We start from the raw sequence: 24,881 nt of genomic DNA on the forward strand, positions 1-24,881 counted from the left end.
GTTCGAAATGTATTCTATATATCAGCTTTTAGTGGGACTTGCAGCAGCAGGCACCAACTTGCAAGGGGCCATGGCCTTTTGAGCAGGGTTTGTCTTTGTGAGCAGCTCAGATATGTAACTGTGGTTTGCTCATCTGCAAAGTTATACAGCCCATTACAAAACAGGACCAGAAAGGAGGAAAACAGTTTCACAAAAATTGCTGGCCTTTGGATTTCTTTCATAAGAACAACGAAATACGTGCTCCAGAAATTCCCTTTGTCCCCTTTCCCCTAATTAGACATTGAATAACATTTGTTGCTTTTATTCAGGTCACTCCCCAATTACATCTCACTCCCCCACTGGCCATTCCAGCATCCTTTAATTCTTTCCCAGTGTTGCAGAATTAACTGGAGGGCGTTCTTAAATTTCATCCCTACAAAGAGCCTGTTGTGATTTTGGTGAATGCTTCTCCTTTTGCCACAATACACAAATGCGATTTGCAGCAGTTGCAGGGGGTGTGGGGAGATGAAGGTTCTGCCAGACTCATTAGGGGCATTTTTGTAAGGATTGCCATGCTGGCATTAAAGCCCCAAAGCTTTTCTATAAGAACTTTCATGTGTCAGCACGCGGATTGGCCCTTTAAGAAGGAAGGATGCCTTAGACTACTGGGAAATTCAGTGAAAAGAAGTGATCGGGTCACTTCTGTGGCTGGGGTGAAGAGCCCAAAATAGGGTGCATTTTTCTTGCAGACATGGTTACTTCGGCATATCCTGTTCCTGAAGGCTTCACTGAATTAGAAGTGTTTAGTATTGGCACCGCCCTGCTTGTAGAAGGTAAGCTGGGGTAGCTCCAAATAAAAATGGAGTCAGAAATAGAAGCCAACACATATACTTTAACCACCCCTATTTATCATGGATGGGCCTTTATTTTCCTTTATGCTTTGCATTTGATCTTGATAAAACAGCTTTGTGGAACATGCTACAAATGGCTTTTTAAAATCGTTAACACGTTGCACAACAGTATCCTTCAAGTTTAAAGCCCCTCCCCTGGGTCTCTAGAAGATAGTGCAATGGGAGGTGGGCTGCAACTTACTCTAGGACATGCACGCACAAGGGCACAATCTTTCAGTGCATTTTCTTCCCTTCCTCCCATCACTGATTGTAAGCATTGCTGAATTTATTTGAGTTGCAGCTGTTCCATAGTAATACCAGTGGCGCAAGTCAATAATTCCTGCTATACACTGGAGGAGAGGGAAAAGGTTGCTTGTTCTCATCATGCCCTTGCAAATGCTGATTCTAGACTTCTTAACTGTCTTGTTGAAGGGGCGCTGGCATCTGTAAATAGTAACATGTATTATTTCATCTCCTTCCAAATATGATAACCAGGTTTGTTACATTTTCCCACACACACCCCTTGTTCTGCTGAGTGGGGTCCTGGGAATCTATCCCCAAGACCTGTTCCCTGATAAGTAAATCCAGGTTCATTGTTAAACACTTTTAGGAAAAGGTTATGGCCAGTTTACAGATACCCTTGCAAGATAGACCATTTCAGAGTCACATGATACATTATATGTATCTTGATACAGTATATGAGGAATGTAATGGGCACTGGTGCTCAGGTGGTGATTCTTAGTGAGAATACGAATGTTACAAAAGTCTCTCAATTTTTCACCTGGGAAAAATGTTGGAGGGTTTGAAGCAATGAAAAATGCATGTGATGGAATACTGTTGGGTCATTGTCGTTACTATGGCTACATCTTCTACAATTCACATAAACTGGAGGTGGGATGGAGACTGGATGAAATGCAGATATGACCTCAGAAGGAAGGAAGGAAGGAAGGAAGGAAGGAAGGAAGGAAGGAAGGAAGGAAGGAAGGAAGGAAGGGGGAAAAGAAAGAAAGCCTGTGTTAAATAGAACTAATAATAACAACCACATTCATAATATGGTGCTTCCACTCAGAATTGAAGGCTCTCAATTTCAGAACCACAGATAATAGATCAGGAAATAGGATTACAAGAGTAAGTACTATATCAGACTGGTATGGGTGAACATCAATTTTGTTTGTACCACCATATTTCATGGTTTCTTCCATACTTTCCTTGGAAATAAGACCCACTGATTTTATTGAAATATATGAGTCACATCAAATATGAGGTCCAAATCCTAATGTGGATGCCATCAAAAGAGAATCCCACAATGCAGGAGGCCAGACACCTGACATCCACTCACCACTTGGTTCACCCAGTGATTACAGAATCTCCATACCAGGAATGTGCACCACTCGTGGAAATTCTGCCTAAGACAGAGATGAACCATATAGCGGGAACCAGTGTTAGAAACTGAGATATGAAAGCTAGCTAAATTGCACCTTCAACCTAGGTTATGGGCACAACAACAGAATGTCCAGGTGTGCTTTTTATAACAAGAATACAAAGCTGAAAATGAATGAACTTCAGCTAATATCTTACATTCATTTTTCACATGGTCTAGTCCTTTCCCTGCCTACCCCCCCCCAATATTCTTATGAGGATGTCTTCTCTGGTCTTCAGAGAGTGGCTGGAAGTGGGGAGGCAGGAAAAAGGTCCTCCTTTTCTTCCAGCAGTGGCGGTTTTAATCTGAAATCTTAGGCTCAGTACTGTACCCAGAGCTCAGAAACTGCTCGCATTAATGCAATTCCCTGTCGCAAAACATGCCTAGAACAATGGGAGAACACCTTCAAAACACCTTCAAATCACCTAGAACACCTTCAAAAGCTGGTGGGAACTGTAAACATAATAACATTCAGCATTTATTTTTTACTTTAAAAGCTCAAAGCACTTTATATTATAACATAATCCTTAAAATATTGCATTATACTTAATAATATACCCTGTAGTCAGCGCTATTCTTTCCATTGCAGTTGAGAGGCTGAAACTGAGAGGTGGTGCCTTGCTTAAGACATCGTAGCTCAGATTAAAGAGTCTTGCCATTTCTCAAATGCTTTGCATAGTTCGTGAAGACCAGCTATGGATGCAAGAAGCAATCCTGAAATAAAAGAAACTCGGGAACTAAAATGATTTTCCAGAATAGCCTTCGGAACTACTGCTTAATCCATTGTTTGCAGGCTCTCAGGTGACAACCTAAAATCATTATGGGCATGGAGAAATGAGCAATTGTAGTCAGGTGAATTTATTTTATAGAGTTGTTTGGTACTTTATTTATGTTTTCCTATGAAACTATTGAATCTGCTCATCAGAGCTAACAGCTCTGCTGTTTACTTGATCTTATATTTCATGGTGAAGAAGGTAATTTCACCCTGAGGTAATTTCATGGGGAAAGGCCATAGGTCAGCAACAGTGTGTCTGCTTTGCATGCAGAAGGTCACAGGATCAATCCCTAGCATCTCTGTGTAGGGCTGTGAGTGTCAGCCTCTAAAACCTTGAAGAGCGGCTGTCAGTCAGTGTAGGCAGCCCTGAGATGGATGGACTAATGGTTGGACTCGGCATAAGACAGCTTCCCATGTTCCTAGTTTTTGATAGAGTTTAGTTCGCTCTCTTAAAGTCTCATTTCATTTTCTGAGTCGCTCATTTAACATGCAAGTGAATTAAATGATAAAGGCGGCTTAACCTTACGTGTTTATTTATTTATTTATTTGTAATTAGTGGTTATTTACCCATGATAAATGTCTTTGTACAGAGGCCCAAGAAAGGCTGTTTATTAAGAGAGAGAGAGATAGCAAGCTATGGCTACATATCAAATTATCTAAGACAATGACCTTTCTTCAAATAGCTGTTGACCACAGTACTGTACTTTATCTGGTTTTCAGTCTAGGGCAGGCATCCCCAAACTGCGGCCCTCCAGATGTTTTGGCCTATAACTCCCATGATCCCTAGCTAACAGGACCAGTGGTCAGGGATGATGGGAATTGTAGTCCAAAACATCTGGAGGGCCGAAGTTTGGCGATGCCTGGTCTAGGACTGCCATGCCAACCCCACTTACCTGGGAATAAGCCCCACTGAATTCAGTAGGACATTATTCTGTGTAGACAAAGCTAGGGCTCTTCTGTGAGGCAGAGTTAGGCTAAACTCCATTGTTACTTGAGATTTATGTTGGAACTAAATGCTTGCATCTGCGTGGTCATATGAAGCCTAGGCTGTACACAAATGAGAGGAATACTCTGGTGAAATAATAGTCACTCTGAATCTACATAAGCATCAAACCAGGAACGGATTTATTTCTTATCCATATTGCAACAGTAACTGTTGTAAAGACCAACAGCACATCCCTGTTTTGTTTTCCCCCCCTCTGTGAACTATAATTTTCAGAACTTACCGGTAATGGCAGGTGACTGCTGTCACTTGCTTGTATTGTGGGGATTTTGGAAAAGGTTGCACAGAGAGCTCATTTCTCATAATACTGTACTCAGTCCCTGTCCATGCACCAACTGGCCCTTTAAGAAGGAAGCTGCTTTAGGCTTTCGGAAGAGTCAGAACATCTAGCCAAAAAAAGAAAGAAAAGGAGAGAGATTGTCACTTGGAGTTTGCTAGTAGGGGAGGCAGAGCCTAGGCTAGTCTGCTGCTTTAAAGATGGCAACACCACACTCTCTCCCTGAAGGTTTCACTGAAGTTGAAGTGTTTGGTTTGGGCACCCTGATGATGGCAGAAGGTAAGCTGGGATGAAGGGTGGTGGGGTCAGAGAATTCTTAGATCAGATCAGACCTTCTTGCTGTTTCATTGCTCAAGCAAAAAAACTGTGATTTGATTATATATAACCACACAACACTTTCAATAGAGCAGTATAGGCTTCAGGGTAAATCTTGTTTCTATGGCTACGCCATTGTTCATTATGCCTTTATGAAACAGGGCAGAGGTTGCTTGCGAAGCATGTTATGCAACAAGACTATTGAGGAGCAAAAGTTAAGTTTGTTGTTTTGAAGGATTCCATTAATGTTTCTGTTCCTTATGGACTTAAAAGGTGGTTTTGTATTTAGGACTGAGGATTCATACGAATGGTTCATATCTTAGTGTTTATTCTGAAACTCATCGCTTTCCATTTGTGCTCATCTTTTTTTTCCCTGACAAGGTTATGTAACAGAATCTTGTATACTTGAATGGAAATGCCCAAAATAGGCTGAGGGACACATCATTCAACAGTACTAGATTTTAAGCATGTCTTGCTCACAAAAGAAAAACCTGCCTCAAAAGTCCAGCTAAATGGACTTTGCCTCTACTTCTTCTTCACATAACTTGTTGTAGGAATTTCAACAGACTGTGCAAATGCATTTGAATTAGTAATAAAATAGCTGGGGGTCTCAGCTTCACAGACAGTTGTGCTAGTGATAAATTAGCAAGCACCCTAGTTGAGAATTCTGATCCTTTTTGTTATTTATAGTTTCATTTTTATACTTCGGCTGGAACCTGTTAAGTTTTGTACCATTTTTTTTACTGTGCCTTTTAATGTTGTTACTAAAAACATAATTGCCTGCTGACTTTTAAAATAATATAAAATAAGGCAATCTGGTAAAAAAAATTAAACACTTAGTTCCCAAGGAATGAAAAATTCAAAGAATTAAAAAAATGCATCTGTTTTACTGAAATCTGTCACTTTGTAGCTGAAGTATACTCCATGTGTGATGATTCTATGCATATGAAATTTGATGGTAGCATATATCATTGTCAAGCAAAAAAATATGCTTTCATTCCTGCTGATGTATTTTGGTCCTATTCTAATGGTCAGTAAGAACTGTTCAACTCTTTGACTGGGGAAAATATTTGACCTCCAATCCAGGAATGAGTTGTGTGGATGACTGATACATTTACATCACAAATCTGTAAATTTGCAGCCGGAAGTAAGCCCCTTTGAGTTTGAAGGGACTTATTGCCAGGTAGGTGTATTTAAGGTTGCAGCCAGTCTTAGTAAAAATATGTTGGTGGTGGGTTTTCAAGGGATTATCTCCGTAGGAAAAAGAGCAATGTAGATTGGATGTCCATCGCTGAAGTTTTGTAATAAATGTAGGGCACGATCCAGTCAGTTTCATTGATATCCATGGCATAAAACCAAGCACATGCATTTAACTCTCTTGTTTAAATCAATGGGAATTAAAATTACTTAACTCTGGCTACATCATGTCTTAAGGTGGAATTCAGTGTTGCTCTAAATGCAATCATTTCTGTTGGCCAGGTGGAACAATTTCCCCTCTCCCCACCCCAACATGCTGTTCTGGGTGTTCTGCGGACTCCTCAGAGCTGATGGGGGGGGGCAGATTTGGGGAAGCATGGTAAGTGAACGGGGAAGCCCTGTTGTGCTAACAGGACCCATGGCACTGGCTCCCGCTAGCTCTATTTAGTTGAATCTGGCCCCTTGATTATAACCATCCAGCAGTATAATGGATGTCACATAAAGTAGCAGGAATGGAGTGGGGGGGAGCGTGGGGGGAGCGCACCGCCCCCGGCAGCGCAATCCTGGTGGGGTGGCATCACAGCTGCCCCCCGCCTGTGCTGGGCACCATGCCCCCACAGGTGACATGCCACACCCCCAGGACATGCGCCAGCCCCAGCCCCGCCTACTCTCCACTCCCCGGTGCCAGAGCATGAAGCTCCACCACTGATCAGGCACGTCCAACAGGTAGATCACTGGACATCTGTGGTACATCACAGTAACTCTCCCCCCTTCCCCCCAAACAAGCTTTGGCTCCCCCCGAAAAAGCTCAGCAACTTTGACCTGAACCCCCAAAAAGGGGGTAGATCACTGGCAGTTTTTAATTCTGTGAGTAGATTGCATTCTCTTGGGAGTTGGCCACCCCTGATCTATATAATCTATTATATATAATTATTTATCTTTTTAATCTGCATAATATAATTCTTCATTTATTTGTCATGATTGTTTGCTGAACATGTTTAGATTTTTTTTAAAAAAATTTAAAATATTAAAGTATTTTAATTAATTAAAGTATGAAAATAATAGACTGGAATCTATTGTAACCCAAACTGGTGTCTTGGAAAATGAATTTAATTTGTTCCCCTTTTTAATAAATTGAGAAAAACAGAGGTGTGCTAGAGATACACAGACAGATGCTGTCTGGGGCTAGTGTGAATTTTAGTCTAAAACTTCCATTCAAGTTACTAACAGTTGGCTGTTGTTTGGCAAGGAACAGATGCAAATAAGGAAAACACTATGCTATTTTTATAATTAAAAAATGCAAGTAAAAGCAAAGAACTGAATGACGCATGATGCAGGAAAACTGCAGATGTGTTTTGCCAAAGTTATTGTGTTTAAATTTAAAAGCAGCGCTGGGTGGTAAAGCCCGTTTTGCATTGGAGCCATGATGAGGGAGTGAGGTTAACCCTTTCCTCCTTCTGATATTTGTCCCATATTTTGTTCTTTCTTTTGAGCAGTTATCTTAGTTGGGTGTGTGCATGCAAAACTCTCCTGCACTAACTAGAAGAATAGCATTGGACACAACCCCTTATTTTTATGCAAATCAAATTGCCCCATGTTTCAATTTGATTCCTAATTCTTCTCTCTGGCTGTAGTTAATTGTCATAACTAGTGTAAGCCAACTCTGATTGTATATATATGGCCCAACATCTTCATGGCAGATTTAGAACAACGTTTCCTAAACTCCTACCCACTCAAACCTCTCTTGTACCTGCGATACATTGATGATATTTTTATTATCTGGACACATGGTCAACAGACCCTGGACACCTTCCACCAGACATTCAATGACTTTCACTCCACTATCAACCTAATGATGAACCAATCTATGCAAGAAATACATTTTTTTGGACGCTACTGTGCAATAAAAATACAGGATGGGCATATAGACACCACCTTATACTGTAAACCAGACAGGGCTGGATGTAAGGCAAGCCCGGGTGGCGCAGGGCGCGGTGGGAAATGGGGCGGGGGGGGCGCTGGAGCGATCTTCGCACCACGGCGCCAGGGCGCCAGATATGCTTAAGACGGCCCTGGCCAACAGTGCCCTTCAGCTCTCTATATAGGCAAACAGGCCAAACCCTACGCCAAAGGATAAATGGACATAAATCTGACATCAGGAATCACAAGACAGAGAAACCAGTAGGAGACCACTTCAATCTCCCAGCTACATCTCAAAGTAGCTGTCTTATTACAAAAAAAATTCAGAAATAGACTGGAAAGAGAAGTTGCTAAACTGCAACTTATCACCAAACTTAAAACCATGGAGAGACCTGGTCTGAATAAAGACATTGGATTCTTATCTCATTATACATGATAAAGCTTTCTTTAGCTATCTCACCCCTTGTTTTTTCCTGTAAGACCAATTGCAGTCGTTAACAGTCATCAACGGGTTTTCACACCTATCAGCCAATCACCCATTCCCACCACCCTTCTGAGTAATACCCCCCCTCACTATATATAAGGGTCTGGTGACTTCTGTTTCAGTGTATCTGAAGAAGTGTGCATGCACATGAAAGCTCATACCAGTGACAAACTTAGTTGGTCTCTAAGGTGCTACTGGAAGGATTTTTTTTATTTTGTTTCAACTACGCCACACCAACACAGCTACCTACCTGTATAAATAGATACAGGGATACAAAAGTAATTATGTGAGCAAGAAAAGTTGGGGCATTGTTGAATGCTTGGTGGTATGGTTGGTGTAGTTTGTTCTAGTCCATCTGAGTCCAAGCGTGAGAGAAAGTTATAAAACAACGCTTTTAAACCTGTGCTTGTTTTCAGCACTGCTTGGATTTTCTCTGAATTTGCTGACCATCATCTCTTTCTGGAAAATCAAATCACTTCGAACGCCTGGCAACTTTCTGGTTTTCAACCTTGCACTGTCCGACTGTGGAATCTGCGCCAATGCATTCATTGCAGCTTTCTCTAGTTTCTTAAGGTAGATTTTATTTATTCATTTATTCAAGAATATAATGCGCCTTTCCACTTTTTTAAAAAAAAAAGTGCTAATGACAATGGATGTGTTTTATCTGTCCTTTTAAACCCCTGATAGACTAATGTGTTTCAGAGGTGTGATGTTCCCGCATGCTGCTTCGCAAAATAAATTAGGGTGCTACAATGTCTGAACATACAAAATTCAAAATTCTATATCATAGAAGCTCCCAGTCTTGTTAAATTGACCATTCCTATACTTGGGGTTAGCTCCTGGTAAGAATGGGGTTGCCAGACTCAATAGTGGACAGGACTTCTGTGCCTTTAATTGCCCTGCTCTCTTTTGGGTCTGTAAACCTTAAAGAGAAACCAGCAGACCCTTTGTTTAATTTCCAAGCAAAGGGGCTGCTGGTTTCTCTTTAAGGTTTCCAGACTCAAAAGAGAGCAGGGCAATTAAAGGCACAGACGTCCTGTCCACTATTGAGTCTGGCAACGCTAGGTAAGAAGTGTCAATGTGCAGTGAGTCAGGAGAGAATGGAGCGATGCACCCAGATTCCATACCGTTTGCACAGCAGGTACATCTTCTTGCTTAAATCTGCAAGCTCACACAGCTGTATCATCTTTCCTGATGTGAATAAGTTGGTCGTCTTCCACAAGCAGGCAGATCACTGCCTTTGCTTGCCTCTTCTCTTTGGCCCAGCTTTTCAGGGTTGTCGGTAGGTTTGTCTGTGCTCAGCACTTTCCACAGGTGGGTTTCCAGTAGGATTTGTAGTTTGGATTTCCATAGCGGGTTGTTCCCGTCGCTCAGCTTTTCAGTGCCCAATTTCCAACCTGAACTGCTTCCCGTTTTCCCTGCTTCGGGTTTACTTTCCTTTTCTCTCGGAGCCAGGCTCGCTTGGGAATTATAGGGACAGAACTACCTAGATCGTATAGAAATTTATTTATTTATGCTACTACAGCAGCAAAAATGCTACTTGCCCCAAAGTGGAAAGACTGAAGACAGGGTGCCAGCGTTCTGTCCCCGTTGAAGTTGAAGTTGAAGAGCTGCTATTTCGCCCCCGACAGGGCCAATTTAATGGGGTTGGTGGATAGCCCACTCCCTGAACACAGTTTTCTGGGCTTCCTCAGTAGTCTCGAGCCATTAATGTATCTATTAGTGCTAACTACGTAATAATAATCCAAACAAAATCTCATTAGAACCATCATAATACATTTCTAAATGTTCAATTAAATACAATTAAATAAAAATTAATACAAAAGGTCATAATTATATACTTACATGTAGTTATAGAAACAATTTCTTGGCTTAAGCATAAAGAACTGAATAGCTTGGCAAAAAATCCCACAATGAGAGTATATATATCTGTAATCAAACATGGCTACCTTGCTAAGCTATTTAGTTTGATTTTTTTCCAGATAAATTGTAAACAGATAAAAACATTAGCAGAATTATTGTAATAACCCGCAGTTTCACAAGAGTATATATTTACAGTAGATAATTAAAGAGCAAGTGAAATTAATTTGGATATGCAGAAGATATTAAAAATAAATAAATTTCGGGAACTGCAGAAAGAGGGGGAAGGAAGTCCAATTCTGAAATGTTTTATTTTATTTCATTTTATTTTGCTTTTTAAATGCTTTATTGGTTTTTTTTAAAAAAATAACAAACCAAAAGTTTAATCAACATAAAGAAAATAAAGTAATGATATTTGTTACATCACATCACAGTATGATATTCTTACATTTCTGATGAGTTCCCATCACCCCATCGTGTACTTTCCACTTAAGCTATCTAGCGTATTATATATTTTCATTTATTAATTTTCATCGATGTTATATTCTCTTATAATTTTCATACCACAGGAATCATTTAAAGCCTGCCACTGACGTCATATTATTACAGTAATCCTTAATATATATTTTATACATGTCCCATTTCCTAATAAATGTTCGATCACCATTTTGAAGTGTTAAATTGATTGTAAAACTAATAAAATGTATAAACTTGAAAGGTATAAATAAAAACTTTTTTTTAAAAAGAGCCACACTTGCTTGTGACAGCAATAGTGTTTCTGAGCCCATAACCAGTTAGCAGAGTGATTGGAATAAAGAGAAAAAGAAATGGATAATACTTTATTGAGGGTAAAATCTTCTTCTTCTTTGGCAATCACTTGTAGCTGAGTAAGATTGTCTTCCATAAACACGGTTTTAACAATGGGTCCTTAAGTGACTGTGGAGGCCAATTCTGAATCCACACGTCGTTCCACAGTGGGGACATTGGTTTCCAGGCAGAAGTTGATCACGGTGTGGATTTGCCAAGCGTGCCTTCCTCTTAGCACGTTTCTCCATTGCATCCTGAGATCGAGTTTCTTCAAAGCCCATGACACCTTTGATAAAGGCTGGTCTCCAACTGCTAAAGTAAACAAGAGCAGGGTATAACCTGAGGAGAAATATACAGAGATTTGTCTTTTCTTCAGCCAGACCTGCACAGAGGAGAAGTTGCTTCAGAGCCGCTTTTCCCTGGCAAACGCCACTAACTGTCAAATTTCAAATTTCTTCCTCGCTTGCAGTTCTTTCCCAACCGACTGGAACCTCCAGCCACTCAGAGTCTGCTGTGAGCCAGAACAGAAACAGAATTAACCCCTTAATTCACACACTGAATGTTCCCTGCCGTTGTACATCCAACAACACGAGCATAAAAGATACAGCATGAGTGAACCCACATAACTCTGGTGATGCCCACTTTGCCTTCCTATCAGGGCTGGCAAGATGAGGAAACTGCCTCAGGTGGCAAGAATGCATTGCCCACGCTGCACTCCTACTTGTTCCCAAAGTAAATCTTTATTTCCCCCGTGTTCCTGATATAGGTCTTCCCTCAGCCCTTCTTCCCTGGTGGGTGGGTGGAGCCATTTTGTGGTTCACCTCAGGTGGCAAAATGTCTTGGTCAGGCCCTGCTTCCTATCCAGGAAAGGCGTGAGATCAGTGTCCTGATCACCCCACCTATGGCAGGTTCCAATGTTTTCACTTATCTTTTTTCAGATACTGGCCCTATGGCTCTGATGGTTGCCAGATTCATGGATTTCAAGGCTTTTTGACAGCACTGACTAGCATTAACTCTGCAGCTTCCATTGCCTGGGACCGATATCATCAATACTGCAGTAGTAAGTACTAGCCTGATATTTGTATAGATCTAGATCAGGCACCCCCAAACTCGGCCCTCCAGATGTTTTGGGACTACAACTCCCATCATCCCTAGCGAACAGGACCAGTGGTCAGGGATGATGGGAATTGTAGTCCCAAAACATCTGGCGGGCCGAGTTTGGGGGTGCCTGATCTAGATCTTTAGTTCACTGTAAATTAGAACCACCCTGGTTTACAAGAAGGAGAGCTGTTGTAAAAGTATTGCAAATTGGTATGGAAACATGACAAATAAAATGTTTAAGAATTTTAAAAGAGGTTTGCTGGTCCGTGGTGGGAAGCGGAATAACGTTTTGCCACTTTAGCACAAAGACCTCCCCCCCCCCCTGTGCAGCAGGACTTTCTCCCCATCTTCTGTCCTTGCGTGCCCCCCTCGTTCCCTTCCTGAAATCTCCTCCAGAGAATGGGGAGAACCCAGAACAGTTTGGGGACATGCAGGGCCAAGGGCACATGAGGAGAGGAGAGTGAGGGGAAGTCCTTTTGCACAGGCAGAAATTGCATTAACCAGAAGACTTTATTTGATACAAACCTTCACCTTTGCCTATCAGTTTAAATCATATGTGCTTTTAAAAAGCATCAGACATTGTTTGCGGTAGCTCTGAAACGGATGTTAGCATTCTGAGAGCATACTCTTCCATGGAATATTTCGGAAAATAACAAGAACTCTGGATGTGATGGTGCTTCCTTGGGGTGGTGCGGGAGATGGGGGGGGGGAATGTTTGCATGTCTGTATTCTGGTAGATGCACCAGCTATATTGCAATTTTTCATTTTCCAGGGCTCGCTTTAATGCCCTGCCCTCAGCTCTCTTAGAGGGCAGATACAATAAGATACCGATCGGACAAAGATTATGCCCCTGTGATAATAATGAGATTGAATCCATTGGGCACGTTCTTTTATACTGTCCACTGTATCGCGATTCAAGAAAAGAGCTGATCAAACCAATACTGAGGAAATTACCCAGTAGCTCAGACGAGGCTTGTACCAGACACCTCCTAGCTGATAAAGATTTGGAGACCACCAGGCCCGTTGCAAAGTTTTGTCTCATCACGACAAGAATAAGACGAGCAGTAGTGTTAGCAATGACCAGCGATGGAGATCGAACTTTAATCCCTGAAGGAATGATAATAATTAGCAGAGATCTATTAAATTAAAAATTTTAAAACTTTAAAAGGCTAAAACTCAGTTTTAAATGTAAGCATCAATTCTGTGAATTGGATTGCAATTCTACTTTATTTTATTTTATTTTGTAACATAATTCAATCTCCAATGTCATATTTGTTATAACTTGCTTTCTGGTTTTTTGACCGTAATAAAGATACTTTGGCCTTGACTTGCAATTTTCCAAGGTAAAGGAGATGGTTTTCTGGCCTGGAGAGCAGGAAACATGAGGAACACCTGCTTCCTCTTCATTTTGCCACATTACAAGTCCAAAGCATGACAGTGGGACAGTATATACTTGGGCATGGCAGGAAAATGCCTGTAGAACAGGGCTTATGATGCAAGACTATTGTTATGAGACATTGTAATTGTCTCGTGCACCAGTAGGGAAGACCGTGTTATCTCTACCTTAAATTGGATTCAGTTGCCCATGAACAATTTAAAGTCAGAATTTTAAAAATTATCTTGTCCTAAGTATCCATCTTGAGTCAATCTAAAGCAGCCTTCATTGGAGTGTAGAAAAACAGATATTGGAATTTTTAGAAATATCCAAAATAAGATGCACTTCATGAAGGTTGGCTTTTTCTTTCACCATCCATTGTCTTAAAGAATAAACTTCCCGTTTCACCATAAATTAGTCACTCCTTTCTCTAACCACGGCCTACTCTCTCAATAGAAATCCCTGGTCAATTGACTCAGAGTTGCTGTTTTTATTTCCATTCCAAGTTTATGAATCTGATTTCTTCTCATTTACAGGAAGTAAGCTACAGTGGGGCTCCGTGATTTCCTTGGTGATCTTTATATGGCTTTTTGCTGCCTTTTGGGCTGTGATGCCTCTTCTAGGATGGGGTGAATATGACTACGAGCCTCTAAGAACATGTTGCACATTGGACTATAGCAAAGGAGACAGGTGTGTTTGGTCTAGGCATTTCTGATGCGTGAACATATACGTGTGGCTTTTTTAAAAAAAAATATTAAGAGGCTCAACTAGTAAAAATGAATTTTAAAGACAAACATATACATGGCAGTGGCAAAAGGTTGCCTGGCATAATATCCCTCTTGTGCTGCTAAAACGCAGCCATCCTTGGACATTTGCACTTCTCTGAATGGTGTAGTGCAGTTCTCCAGCCATGTATCATGTACAAAAACGCACATGCTGCGGTAAAATGTGCATTAAACACACACGTTGGTGACAATCACTTGCAAAAATGCATTAGGGGAAATTACTTTGCAAAAAAAATAAATTATATATGAGGCGAAACTGAATTAAACATCATGCATATTCAAGGCATTTTGCAGTGAAACGCTGGTGGATTTTCATGAGGTTGTTTTTTTTTAAAAAAAACAACTTTGCAAGATAATGTGGAGAACTGAACTTAAGACTAGAAAAATGAGAAAATGAGAGAAACTGAAATTGATGGATTTTTCCATCCCTGTGCCTCACCTGCTAATCTTATTGTGCTTCCTAAGAAATCAGGTAGCCCACCAGAAAGAGTCATCCTACAGAACTATTATTATATTTAACACAGAGAGCTGCCCCTTAAGATGTTTTGCTAAACCTAGTTGAATATATGATTTCTCTCCTAAGTGGTTTTTAATATCAAGTATATAACACTGCAAACAGAATGACAGATCTGTGTCCTTTCCTCTCTCCCCTCCCCTGCTCCAGGAATTATATTTCCTATCTTATTCCTCTGGCCCTTTTCTATTTCTTGATTCCGGTCTTCATCATGCTAACAGCCTATCAATCGATAGATCAGAAATTCAAGAAAACAGGACAGTTCAAGGTAAGAAAATACCCCAGCATTTAAAGGGTTGTACACAGCTTCCTTTCCCACTCAAGGAACCTCCTATAGCTTGGTTATAAAGTCCGATACACGAAAGAAGCAGTCTTTCAACTTCCTCATGGTTGCCATTTAAAGGGGGGGATCTATTTGTGGCAAAGTGCTGGAAACATTTATTTTGTCTCAAAATCATGTGCTCCTGTTGTACCAAAAGGGTATTTTTGTTGGTTGTATCAATCTTAACTTTTTATATGGGTTTTATTTACGCAATACCACGTTCTCTGTTCTTGTTTTTTTCCAGTTTAATACTGGTTTGCCAGTGAAATCTTTGGTCATCTGCTGGGGTCCCTACTCGCTTTTATGTTTCTATGCCGCAGTTGAAAACGTGACTTTCATCTCCCCCAAAATTCGAATGGTATGTAAAAATAGCCCGAGAGCACAAAGATATTTCATGCAATCCAGACTATTCTAAGCACTTGGTATCAATGGGAGAGTACAAGAAAGAACACCCAGAAGCCTGAGGCAGGGAGATGGGAGCATGCATCTCAATGACAGAGCTTATTCCTTGCATGCAGAGTGCCCCAGGTTCAATTCCCTTGTGTCCCCAGATATGGCTAGAAATGTCCTGTCTGAAATCCTGTAGAACTGCTGGCAGTACTAAGCTAGATGGATCAATGGTCTGCCATGGTATAAGGCAGGTTCCCATCCATCCCTTTCTTCTCCACCCACCCCCTCGGCTGTCTTCCCCAAACACATTCCATTTTAGACTGTAAAATCCTTGGGAACAGGCCACTAACCCTTTTGCCTAACTCTGCAAAGCACTGTATAAATGGATGGCAGTGGGGAAATAAACATCATTGCCCCCTGCCTGGCCACTGAGTCCAGGCAAAGAGGAGCACACCTGAGATCCTGGGGGAAATGTGCAGTCCCTTGCTCCGCTGGTAGAGCCAAGGACGGCTGTGTGGGCCCAAGATTTAAGGAGCCCAAATGGAAGTGGCAGAACGTAGGAATAGAGAGAGAGAGTGGAAGAATGGGGGAGGTTGTCCCATCAGCCCCAGCTCAGTGAAAAACATGGCCGCTGTTAAAAAATAGTTGCTGATCAGGGTACCACCTCATACATTTCATTATGGAATTCTGTGTAAACGCGAACCCATCCTTATCTAACCTCCTTAAATGCTCTGCTTCCTAACAGATCCCTGCTGTTATTGCCAAAACCTCGCCAGCCGTGAATGCTTTGGTCTATGCTCTGGGGAACGAGAACTACAGAGGGGGGATATGGCAGTTCCTCACAGGACAGAAGATTGAGAAAGCTGAAGTTGATAACAAAACTAAGTAACACACTGTGGCGTTAAGCAAGGGCCTCTTCACACACACTACATCCCTTAAATGTTCACCTAGGTTGGGTTTTGAAGTGCGCACTCGAAAATATTGTGACAAATTGATGTTTGAAACCTCGTACATCATACAGGCATGCTTGCCATGTTTAGCTGCGTACTCCTGTTGAGTATCCCACTCTGTGTCAGGCTTGTTACTGTGTAATGTGTGAAACGGTCCCAAATTGAGGCAGGCACAACTGCAGGCATCCAGTAGCAGAACCACTTACTATGACTCCAATCGACTGCGGTCCCACACTAGAAAGGCTTTGCATTGTCTACCAGCAATTCTTGCATTACTGAAAGGACGTCGTGCAGATGTCGCTGCCGAACTTGCCTCTCCATCTGCCCCGTGCCATTTGCCAAGCAAGCTGCCTCTAACCTCTGCAGGTCACTCTTATTTTACATGTCACTCAAATGGACTGCAAGCTGTGAAGCACATTGTTTTGTTGTTGTTGTTGCAAGATGGAACTGCAGGAAACCAAGCAGGGGAAAAATTGTGGGGATCTGTTAAGGCTTCCTGCTTGTTTGTACATAGGGTATTTCTGGGTTGTTGAGAGATTAAGGCAGTATCCAGTATTTAGGCCATATGTTTATGCCTCTGTTTTCCTATTTGCATAAAATAGGTGTTTGCAAAAGGAGGGAATTCTTTCTCAAATTCTTACTGTTTCATGAATACCATTTATTTAAATCTGGCAACTGATGGAGGGATACATGACTGGATCTCTCATCAGTCAAGCCTGCCAAATCAGTCTTCATTATGTAATGTGTTGTGCAGGTTTAATGCCTCTTATCTTAGCAATCTGCCTGGCGAGTTCTGTATTGCTATATTGATGTTGTGAGATGTATGTGATTTCAGTCAAAAGGCAGCCCCCCGACACTGAGGCTGATACTGTTCCCACCCACAACCCCGGAATGTTTAATAACACAAAATGACTCTGTGTTATGCCAAACTATGGTTTGGTGTTATGTCTGAAACTGCAACAGCTTACAAGCCGTAGTTTGTGAGGTGCTGCCAAAATAGATTCCAAACTATGGTTGGAAGCTGGTTTGCAGTAATTGTGGCTTTCTGCTATGTCTGAGGTCCTAGGCCACAGATTCCAGCATTGCTGGAGTTGAACATTCTTTAACCCCAGTTAGTGGAAATATAGGGACCCAGGTGGCGTTGTGGTTAAACCACTGAGCCTAGAGCTTGCTGATCAGAAGGTCGGCGGTTCGAATCCCTGTGACGGGGTAAGCTCCCGTTGCTTGGTCCCAGCTCCTGCCAACCTAGCAGTTCGAAAGCACATCAAAATGCAAGTAGATAAATAGGAACCGCTACAGCGGGAAGGTAAACGGTGTTTCCATGTGCTGCTCTGGTTCGCCAGAAGCGGCTTTGTCATGCTGGCCACATGACCTGGAAGCTGTACGCCGGCTCCCTCGGCCAATAATGCGAGATGAGCGTGCAACCCCAGAGTCGGTCACGACTGGACCTAATGGTCAGGGGTCCCTTTACCTTTACTAGTGGAAATATAATCATCTGATGATGATGAGATAGAAGCAAGCAAGGAAAGGGGTTTTTTTTCCTCTTGGGGCTCCAATATACAACAAAAATTGTCTTTCCCTTGTACAGAATCTCCCATGCTCAGCAGAGTTCCAAAGCAACTTTGGATTGAATGCCTTGCATGAGAGAGACATGCATGCTAAAGTCCTTTCATTTTAGCCAAGGCAGGAAGGAACACACACCATCTTGTTTTTAAACTGCCTTGTGCCAATGGGTCACTGTTAAGAAGAGCTTCACACTGAATTTTCCTTAATGAGTTTTTTTTAAGGCCCAAGCATAATAAAAGATGGAGCAGCTAATCAAAACTATTTAGGCAGGTTATTATGATATAAAAGGCATTCCACCTCCTGGCACAAGCATATACATTGCCCCTTTCTCATATCAGCCTAGTTTTTGTTGAGGGCTCAGGTTGTACCACTGCAGACTTCAGGTAGGGCCTAATGTGACTGAACACCCTTCCATTCAAAAATTAATGCTCTCCAGATGAAAAGCTAGGTCTAACCAGGTCCAACTAGTGTTGGGATAGCTCAGTCAGTAGAGCTTGAGACGCTTAATCTCAGAGTCATGGGTTCAAGGCCCACATTGGGCACAAAGATCCCTGCATTGAAATGGGTTGGACTGGCTCATCCTTGTTGTCCCTTCCAACTCTACAATTCCATGATGCTATGATTCTATGATAGACAGCAAACCAGTTGCCTCTTCCCTGTGCCCTGGACCCCACTCCTGGCACCACCTCTTTATTCTTCCCCTGCTCCCTCATCCTGCTGCCACCAGCTACCTTGGGGCCACTCTGCAGAGCATAGTATCCTTCCTCAGAGTGAGGCATTGTGGGTAAAGTGGCCTGCTCTGCCACCCCAAAGTATCATTTAACGTGTTGTGGTAATAAACGGCATCACTTGAAAAAGGCCTTCTCCTCAGGCTCGCTTTGCCTTCTATGCCTTGTTCTGAGGAAGGGGCCTCAAAGGCAGAGGCAATAGCCAAGGGCAGCACTTTGGGACCCCTGCTACCACTTTCCTGTGGCAGTAAAGTGGTGGCAGAACTCTTGAAGTCCTGGCTAGCTGTCACTCGGCTGGAGGTGGTGGCCGGCTGGCCATGGCACCAGCCGCAGTCTGCTAGCCAGTCAACAAAACAGGAACAGGCAGTGTGGGGCTCTGCAAATGGTAGGAACTGGCAAACAGGCCAAGAGGACACCAGTTTGCTGCACCTTTCCATCTGAGGCAAGCGGTTGTCTTGCCTTATGGTGGGGCACCATCCCTGGTTCTAGCCTGGCCTCCCTGACATGCTAGTTATCTATGTGAAGCAACCTTTTTTGTATGATACACACAGAGACTTACGTACTACCTCACTAAGAAGTAAGGTGAAGGAAATACAGATTGAGGTTGTGGGAAGCCTGATATATGTGGGTTTGGCTTTGGGTTGAACAGTAGAAAATGGTGGGGGAATAATCTGTTATTTCCTTGCAGTATTGGAAGGAGGGGGGAAATAACAGCCCTGATTGCTATATCCCAATGCGTGAACAATTTCCATGGCAAATGAGGAATTTGTGTAAGTGCAAATACGATTAAGGCAGCATAGCCAGAGCTTAGTATAAAACAAGTGCTTGCTTTATATTTCTCCATACTTTAAGCCTCTTATATATTCAGAAAAGGATTAAGAAGACTGTACTCTTGTGAGGACAATGCACAGTGTTAAGGTGCTGCAGCCAATTCAACGGCAGAATAAAACATAAGATTATAAACTGGGACCGGCCAGATGTCCATCCTGGATCTGGATTTGTCATTGTATCCAGAAAACCAATAGCAAGGAAGGGAGTACATTAAAAGGAGTGTATGCACTTTTACCCAGAAAAACCACAAAAATAGTTATTCCATTCTACGACCATTGCTGTTGACTGATGCTTCAGAAAGTCCATCAGTAAGCAATGACAAATAACTTTTGTCCACAGAGAATTTACAAGAGATCTTTTCCAAAATTATTATCAATTGAATTTGTTAGTTGCTTGTTACACACAAAAAAAGGTTTCCCAGCAACATGCAACATATTAAGAGCATAAGCGTTATATATATATCCATTCATGTACACACACACTATAATAGAAGCGTGCAATTCTTTTTTTAAAAAACACACACCCATAAACAACCCCCAATTACAGCGGCCGAAAAGCTTCAGCAGCAACATTTTCAGCAAATAATGTTTTCATAGCCCATTGGAAACCCAGGTAAACAGGTACATTTTTATCTCATGCTGAGAATATGTCAGCCAAGGAACAAGGCAGACCTCGCTTGGGGAACATTCCACAAATGGGGAGCCACCCTTGTAAAGATTCTTTCCCCCATCATCATCTTCCAAGACTTCTTCAGAGGATGTCCTCAGATGAACTTCCAAGAGTCTGAGTAAGTTCATATTAGGAAAGGTATTCCATAAGATATTGGGGTCCTGAACCATAAAAGGTAAAAGGTAGAGGACCCCTGGATGGTTAAGTCCAGTCAAAGGCGACTATGGGGTTGTGGCGCTCATCTCACTTTCAGGCCGAGGGAGCCGGCGTTTGTCCACAGACAGCTTTCTGGGTCATGTGGCCAGCATGATTAAACTGCTTCTGGAGCATCGGAACACCATGACGGAAACCAGAGCACACGGAAAAGCCATTTACCTTCCCGCCGCAGTGGTACCTATTTATCTATTTGCACTGGTGTGCTTTCAAACTGCTAGGTTGTTAGGAGCTGGGACAGAGCAACGGGAGCTCATCCTGTCGCGGGGATTGAAACCGCCAACCTTCTGATCAGCAAGGCCAAGGGGCTCAATGGGGCTCAATGGTTTAGACCACAGCACCACCCAGGTCCCCTGCTGAACCATAAGAAGCTTTATGGAGCAACTTACGTTGGGGGAAGCAATTGCCTTGGTGGGTTGCTCTTCTGCAATACTTTCAACCTCCCTTGCTCACACCATTCTGCAGGATACCATTTATCCAAGCTTCCTACTACTATGCCCCTCCCACCTTCCCTGTCAACAGCAGTGATACACAGTGTTGGTTGCCCCACTGGCCATTACTCTCTGGAGGGTACCAGGTAGGGGTAGATTGGTCTAGAGGAACGAAAATGTGGTAGAACTCCCCAGACCAGGCATCCCCAAACTTCGGCCCTCCAGATGTTTTGGACTACAATTCCCATTGGTCCTGTTAGCTAGGGATCATGGGAGTTGTAGGCCAAAACATCTGGAGGGCCGCAGTTTGGGGATGCCTGCCCCAGACCAATAAGTTGACACCAAGTCCCATCAACGTCAATTCCTGCATGGGTTACAAATCCCAAGTCCTCTTCAATAACAGTGACCTGTTTACTTGAGGTGACTGGTAACTTGTAACGCGCCAAGAGGATTTGACCGATTTAGAAACTGAGCAGACCTTATTATAGACGTCACACTACCTCCAGCCAGACTGTGGAGGCCGCAAGAGAGCCTTGCCAGCTAATATGCTTAAGGAAAGGCACTATGGCGAAACAGGATTAAGCTGGAACTATTTCTCTGAAAGCAGGAATGGGAAATTCCAAACAAGGTTTCTCAGGTGGTTCATTGCCAGTTAGTTGAGCAGAATGGGAGGGAAGGAGGGAAGAAATTAACCAAGCTGGGGAAAGTGAGAATGATTAAGAGCAAGTACTGAGGCCCTTTTTTAGGTTTCAACATGAAGCAAAAGGAATGGACAAGAATCAGATAAATCTTCAAAGACCTTCACTATGGAAGATTAAAACTGAAGAAAAAAGAAGCCGATCTTCCCTAAATCAGCCTGTGTGACATACATTATTGCATTAATAGAAGCCATGAGTCAGAATGTCTGGGAGCCAGAGCCTCCCCAAAGGCCACATTCACACCATGCATTTAAAGGGGTACCGCTTAAAACAGTGATGGCTTCCCCCAAAGAATTATGGGAGCTGTAGTTTGTTTAAGGGTGCTCAGAGTTGTTAGGAGACCCTGATTCCCTTCCCACAGCCACAATTCCTGGTGTGGTTTAACAATCAATGATTCCTTGCAGGGAACTCTGGGCATTTGTACAGTCAAATGTTGATTCAAGCGTCTTTATGACATTTGTATTTCATTCAGCGCTTTGCTGCTGTTCATTTCTTTCCTTCATTCAATGTGGTTGTCATATCTGACGAATTGTTTTTTTGTGATACACATTGCACCTCAATCACCTCCACACCTTTGCCATGGCCTCAAAAGTTTTAATTTATGTAAGGCTTTTTTTAAAAAAAATACCTTGGGGAGCAAAATTTATATTACAAGCTGGATGGTGGGAGAAACAGGCTGGGGGGGGGCCCTTAAGGGAAGAAATTCCTCTGAGGAATAATCACACCCACTGTGTAACACTTGTGCTTGGGGCAAGGGGGAGAGACTTTCTTTTCTGAATGACAACTTTGAAAGCCAAATGAATTTTATATATAACTTGTGTCTGAACCATTTGATGCAACTTTTAAATTGATTTATTTTTATGAGATTAGCTCATTAAGTGGTTATCTGTGCTTTGATTTCCACAGGAAACGCAAACTAGTATAATCTTCTTACGCTCTTCTATCACATAACCAGCAACTATGGCTGATGTTTCAAAGTATATGTCCTCCCTAAAATGAAATAAAAAGCTTAAAAGAGGAAAAGAAGGCTGGTTATGGTTCCTTTTGTCCTGCATATTCACCGAGGGAGGAAAGTGGCATTTTAGTTAACACACACACTGGGGGAAGGAGACAAGTGACTAATTTAAGGAGACAGGTTAATTTTATTAAATACTTAGGGGCACTCCCAATAAGGCTTATGGAGTTACTCACCTTTGGGACCTGGCAAATCTCACCTTCCATGAACATGACTCACTTGCAGGCTGGGCTTCCCACTTCCTGTTCTCTTTCCAGAAATAAAGCAAATCTTTGTTGTATCCACTGCCTCAAAAATAGAATCTCACATGCCTCTGGTTCTTCTTTCCTTGGGTGAATACAGGCAAGTGACCAAGTGGAAATTTACTATGGTCCTCATGTAATGTCAGGGTAAACCTGTTGCCTGAGCTGTATGATCAAACAACCCTGCAGTGACTGGGTCCTCTCATTCTGGATAGATTTATCAGTCAGAGTTTGTGCATGCTATGTTTATTTTTCTGCTACAAAACTGTACCCACATAAATCTAGACAGCATCTTAAAAAGCAGAGACATCACCTTGCCAACAAAGGTCCGTACAGTTAAAGCTATGGTTTTCCCAGTAGTGATGTATGGAAGGGAGAGCTGGACCATAAAGAAGGCTGATCACCGAAGAATTGATGCTTTTGAATTGTGGTGCTGGAGGAGACTCTTGAGAGTCCCATGGACTGCAAGAAGATCAAACCTATCAATTCTGAAGGAAATCAGCCCGGAGTGCTCACTGGAAGGACAGATCGTGAAGCTGAGGCTCCAATACTTTGGCCACCTCATGAGAAGAGAAGACTCCCTGCAAAAGACCCTGATGTTGGGAAAGATGGAGGGCGCAAGGAGAAGGGGACAACAGAGGATGAGATGGTTGGACAGTGTTCTCGAAGCTACCAACATGAGTCTGACCAAACTGCGGGAGGCAGTGGAAGACAGGGGTGCCTGGCGTGCTCTGGTCCATGGGGTCACGAAGAGTCAGACACGACTAAATGACTAAACAACAACAAACCATGACATGACTGACAAAAAAATGGTTCACTAGGGATGCAAAATGAAAAATGAGGTACGCTTTAGACTACATGCTATTTCAGAACATGAGTGTAGGACCATCAACTGACCATCATTGTCACACATATACTAATAACATTTTTATTCTCCAGGTATGGATCATATGTCCCTATTGGTGCAAGAGGTAGGCATCAACTCCCAGTCACGGCAGCTAGACTGGTGACTGGGAGTGGCCGCTGAGACCATAAAACACCAGTCCTGAAAGACCTACATTGGCTCCCAGTACATTTCTGAGCACAATTCAAAGTGTCGGCACTGACCTTTAAAGCCCTAAATGGCCTTGGTCCTGTATACCCAAAGGAGCGTTTCCACCCCCATCGTTCAGCCTGGACACTGAGGTCCAGCTCCGAGCACCTTCTGGTGGTTCCCTCCCCGCAAGAAGTGAGGTTACAGGGTACCAGGCAGAGGGCCTTCTCAGTAGTGGCACCCACTCTGTGGAACACCCTCCCGTCAGATGTCAAGGAAATAAACAACTTTCTGACTTTTAGAAGACATCTGAAGACAGCCCTGTTTAGGGAAGTTTTTAATGTTTGATGTTTTATCGTCTTTTCCATGTTCTCTTGGGAGTCGCCCAGAGTGGCTGGAGAGATCCAGCCAGATGGGCAGGGTATACGTAATAAATCGTCGTCGTCGCCATCATCAATAGGTTTAGAAGTACAAAAACATTTCTGAGTGCACTGAACATGCTCAGCAGGTACTGCATGCTGATTGTCAGTTCGGAGCGAGAAATATGGGAAACGTGAGGGAAAGTGGAGTGGAGTATCTTGAAAGAAGGCAGGCATGCATGGCTGTCTGTCTGTGTGGCAGGCAGGGGGCAAGAACAGAGCACTCAACACTGCAACGTTTTGTTAACTTGTGGGTCCCATTTGTCAAGCACCTGTAGCAACTGAGCTTTGTAGCCAAGCTCATTGCTACAGGGTTGGGGGAGTGGATAATGCTGTGGGTCACCTCCAAGTCTTTCATTTTGTATCTGTAGGATGGGAGCCCGTAGCACAGGGAACTAGTGAAGTGGTCAAACCAGTCCTTTGTTGGGTTAATGGGTCTGACCAACTTATTTACATGTCTAAAGAGTTGGTCAAGCACAGATGTGTTGCCAGCAATGTCTCTAGAAGGAGGGGTAGGCTTCCCCTCCTCACCTGGCTGAATACCACCACATCCTAGGGACAGGAGAACAATAAACTGGAAGCTTATGAGACTGCATGAAGTTGGCAGAGTCCCGTTTGAATTAGGAAATATCTGAGTCAACTTGGGTATGGTTTTATCTCATCTGCATTCCG

General features: G+C 42.7%; 1 protein-coding gene across 2 annotated transcripts; it reads left to right on the top strand.

Annotated features, from left to right (window-relative positions):
* The first annotated feature begins 581 nt into the window (after positions 1-581).
* RGR (retinal G protein coupled receptor) lies at positions 582-16,981 on the top strand. Of its 2 annotated transcripts, none has more exons than XM_088670154.1 (7): positions 582-812; positions 8,677-8,833; positions 11,866-11,987; positions 13,940-14,093; positions 14,853-14,970; positions 15,269-15,382; positions 16,160-16,981. In XM_088670154.1, exons 1-7 carry the CDS (start codon positions 731-733, stop codon positions 16,301-16,303), a joined length of 891 nt encoding a protein of 296 aa, XP_088526280.1. In that variant the 5' UTR covers positions 582-730; the 3' UTR covers positions 16,304-16,981. The 2 variants fall into 2 exon arrangements, with proteins under 2 accessions (XP_088526280.1, XP_034994057.1); XM_035138166.3 differs by lacking the exon at positions 582-812 and adding an exon at positions 4,295-4,623.
* Positions 16,982-24,881: the final 7,900 nt, after the last annotated feature.

This window comes from Zootoca vivipara, chromosome 5 (genome assembly GCF_965207765.1).
Source record: "Zootoca vivipara chromosome 5, rZooViv2.hap1.1, whole genome shotgun sequence".
Classification (NCBI taxonomy): domain Eukaryota; kingdom Metazoa; phylum Chordata; class Lepidosauria; order Squamata; family Lacertidae; genus Zootoca; species Zootoca vivipara.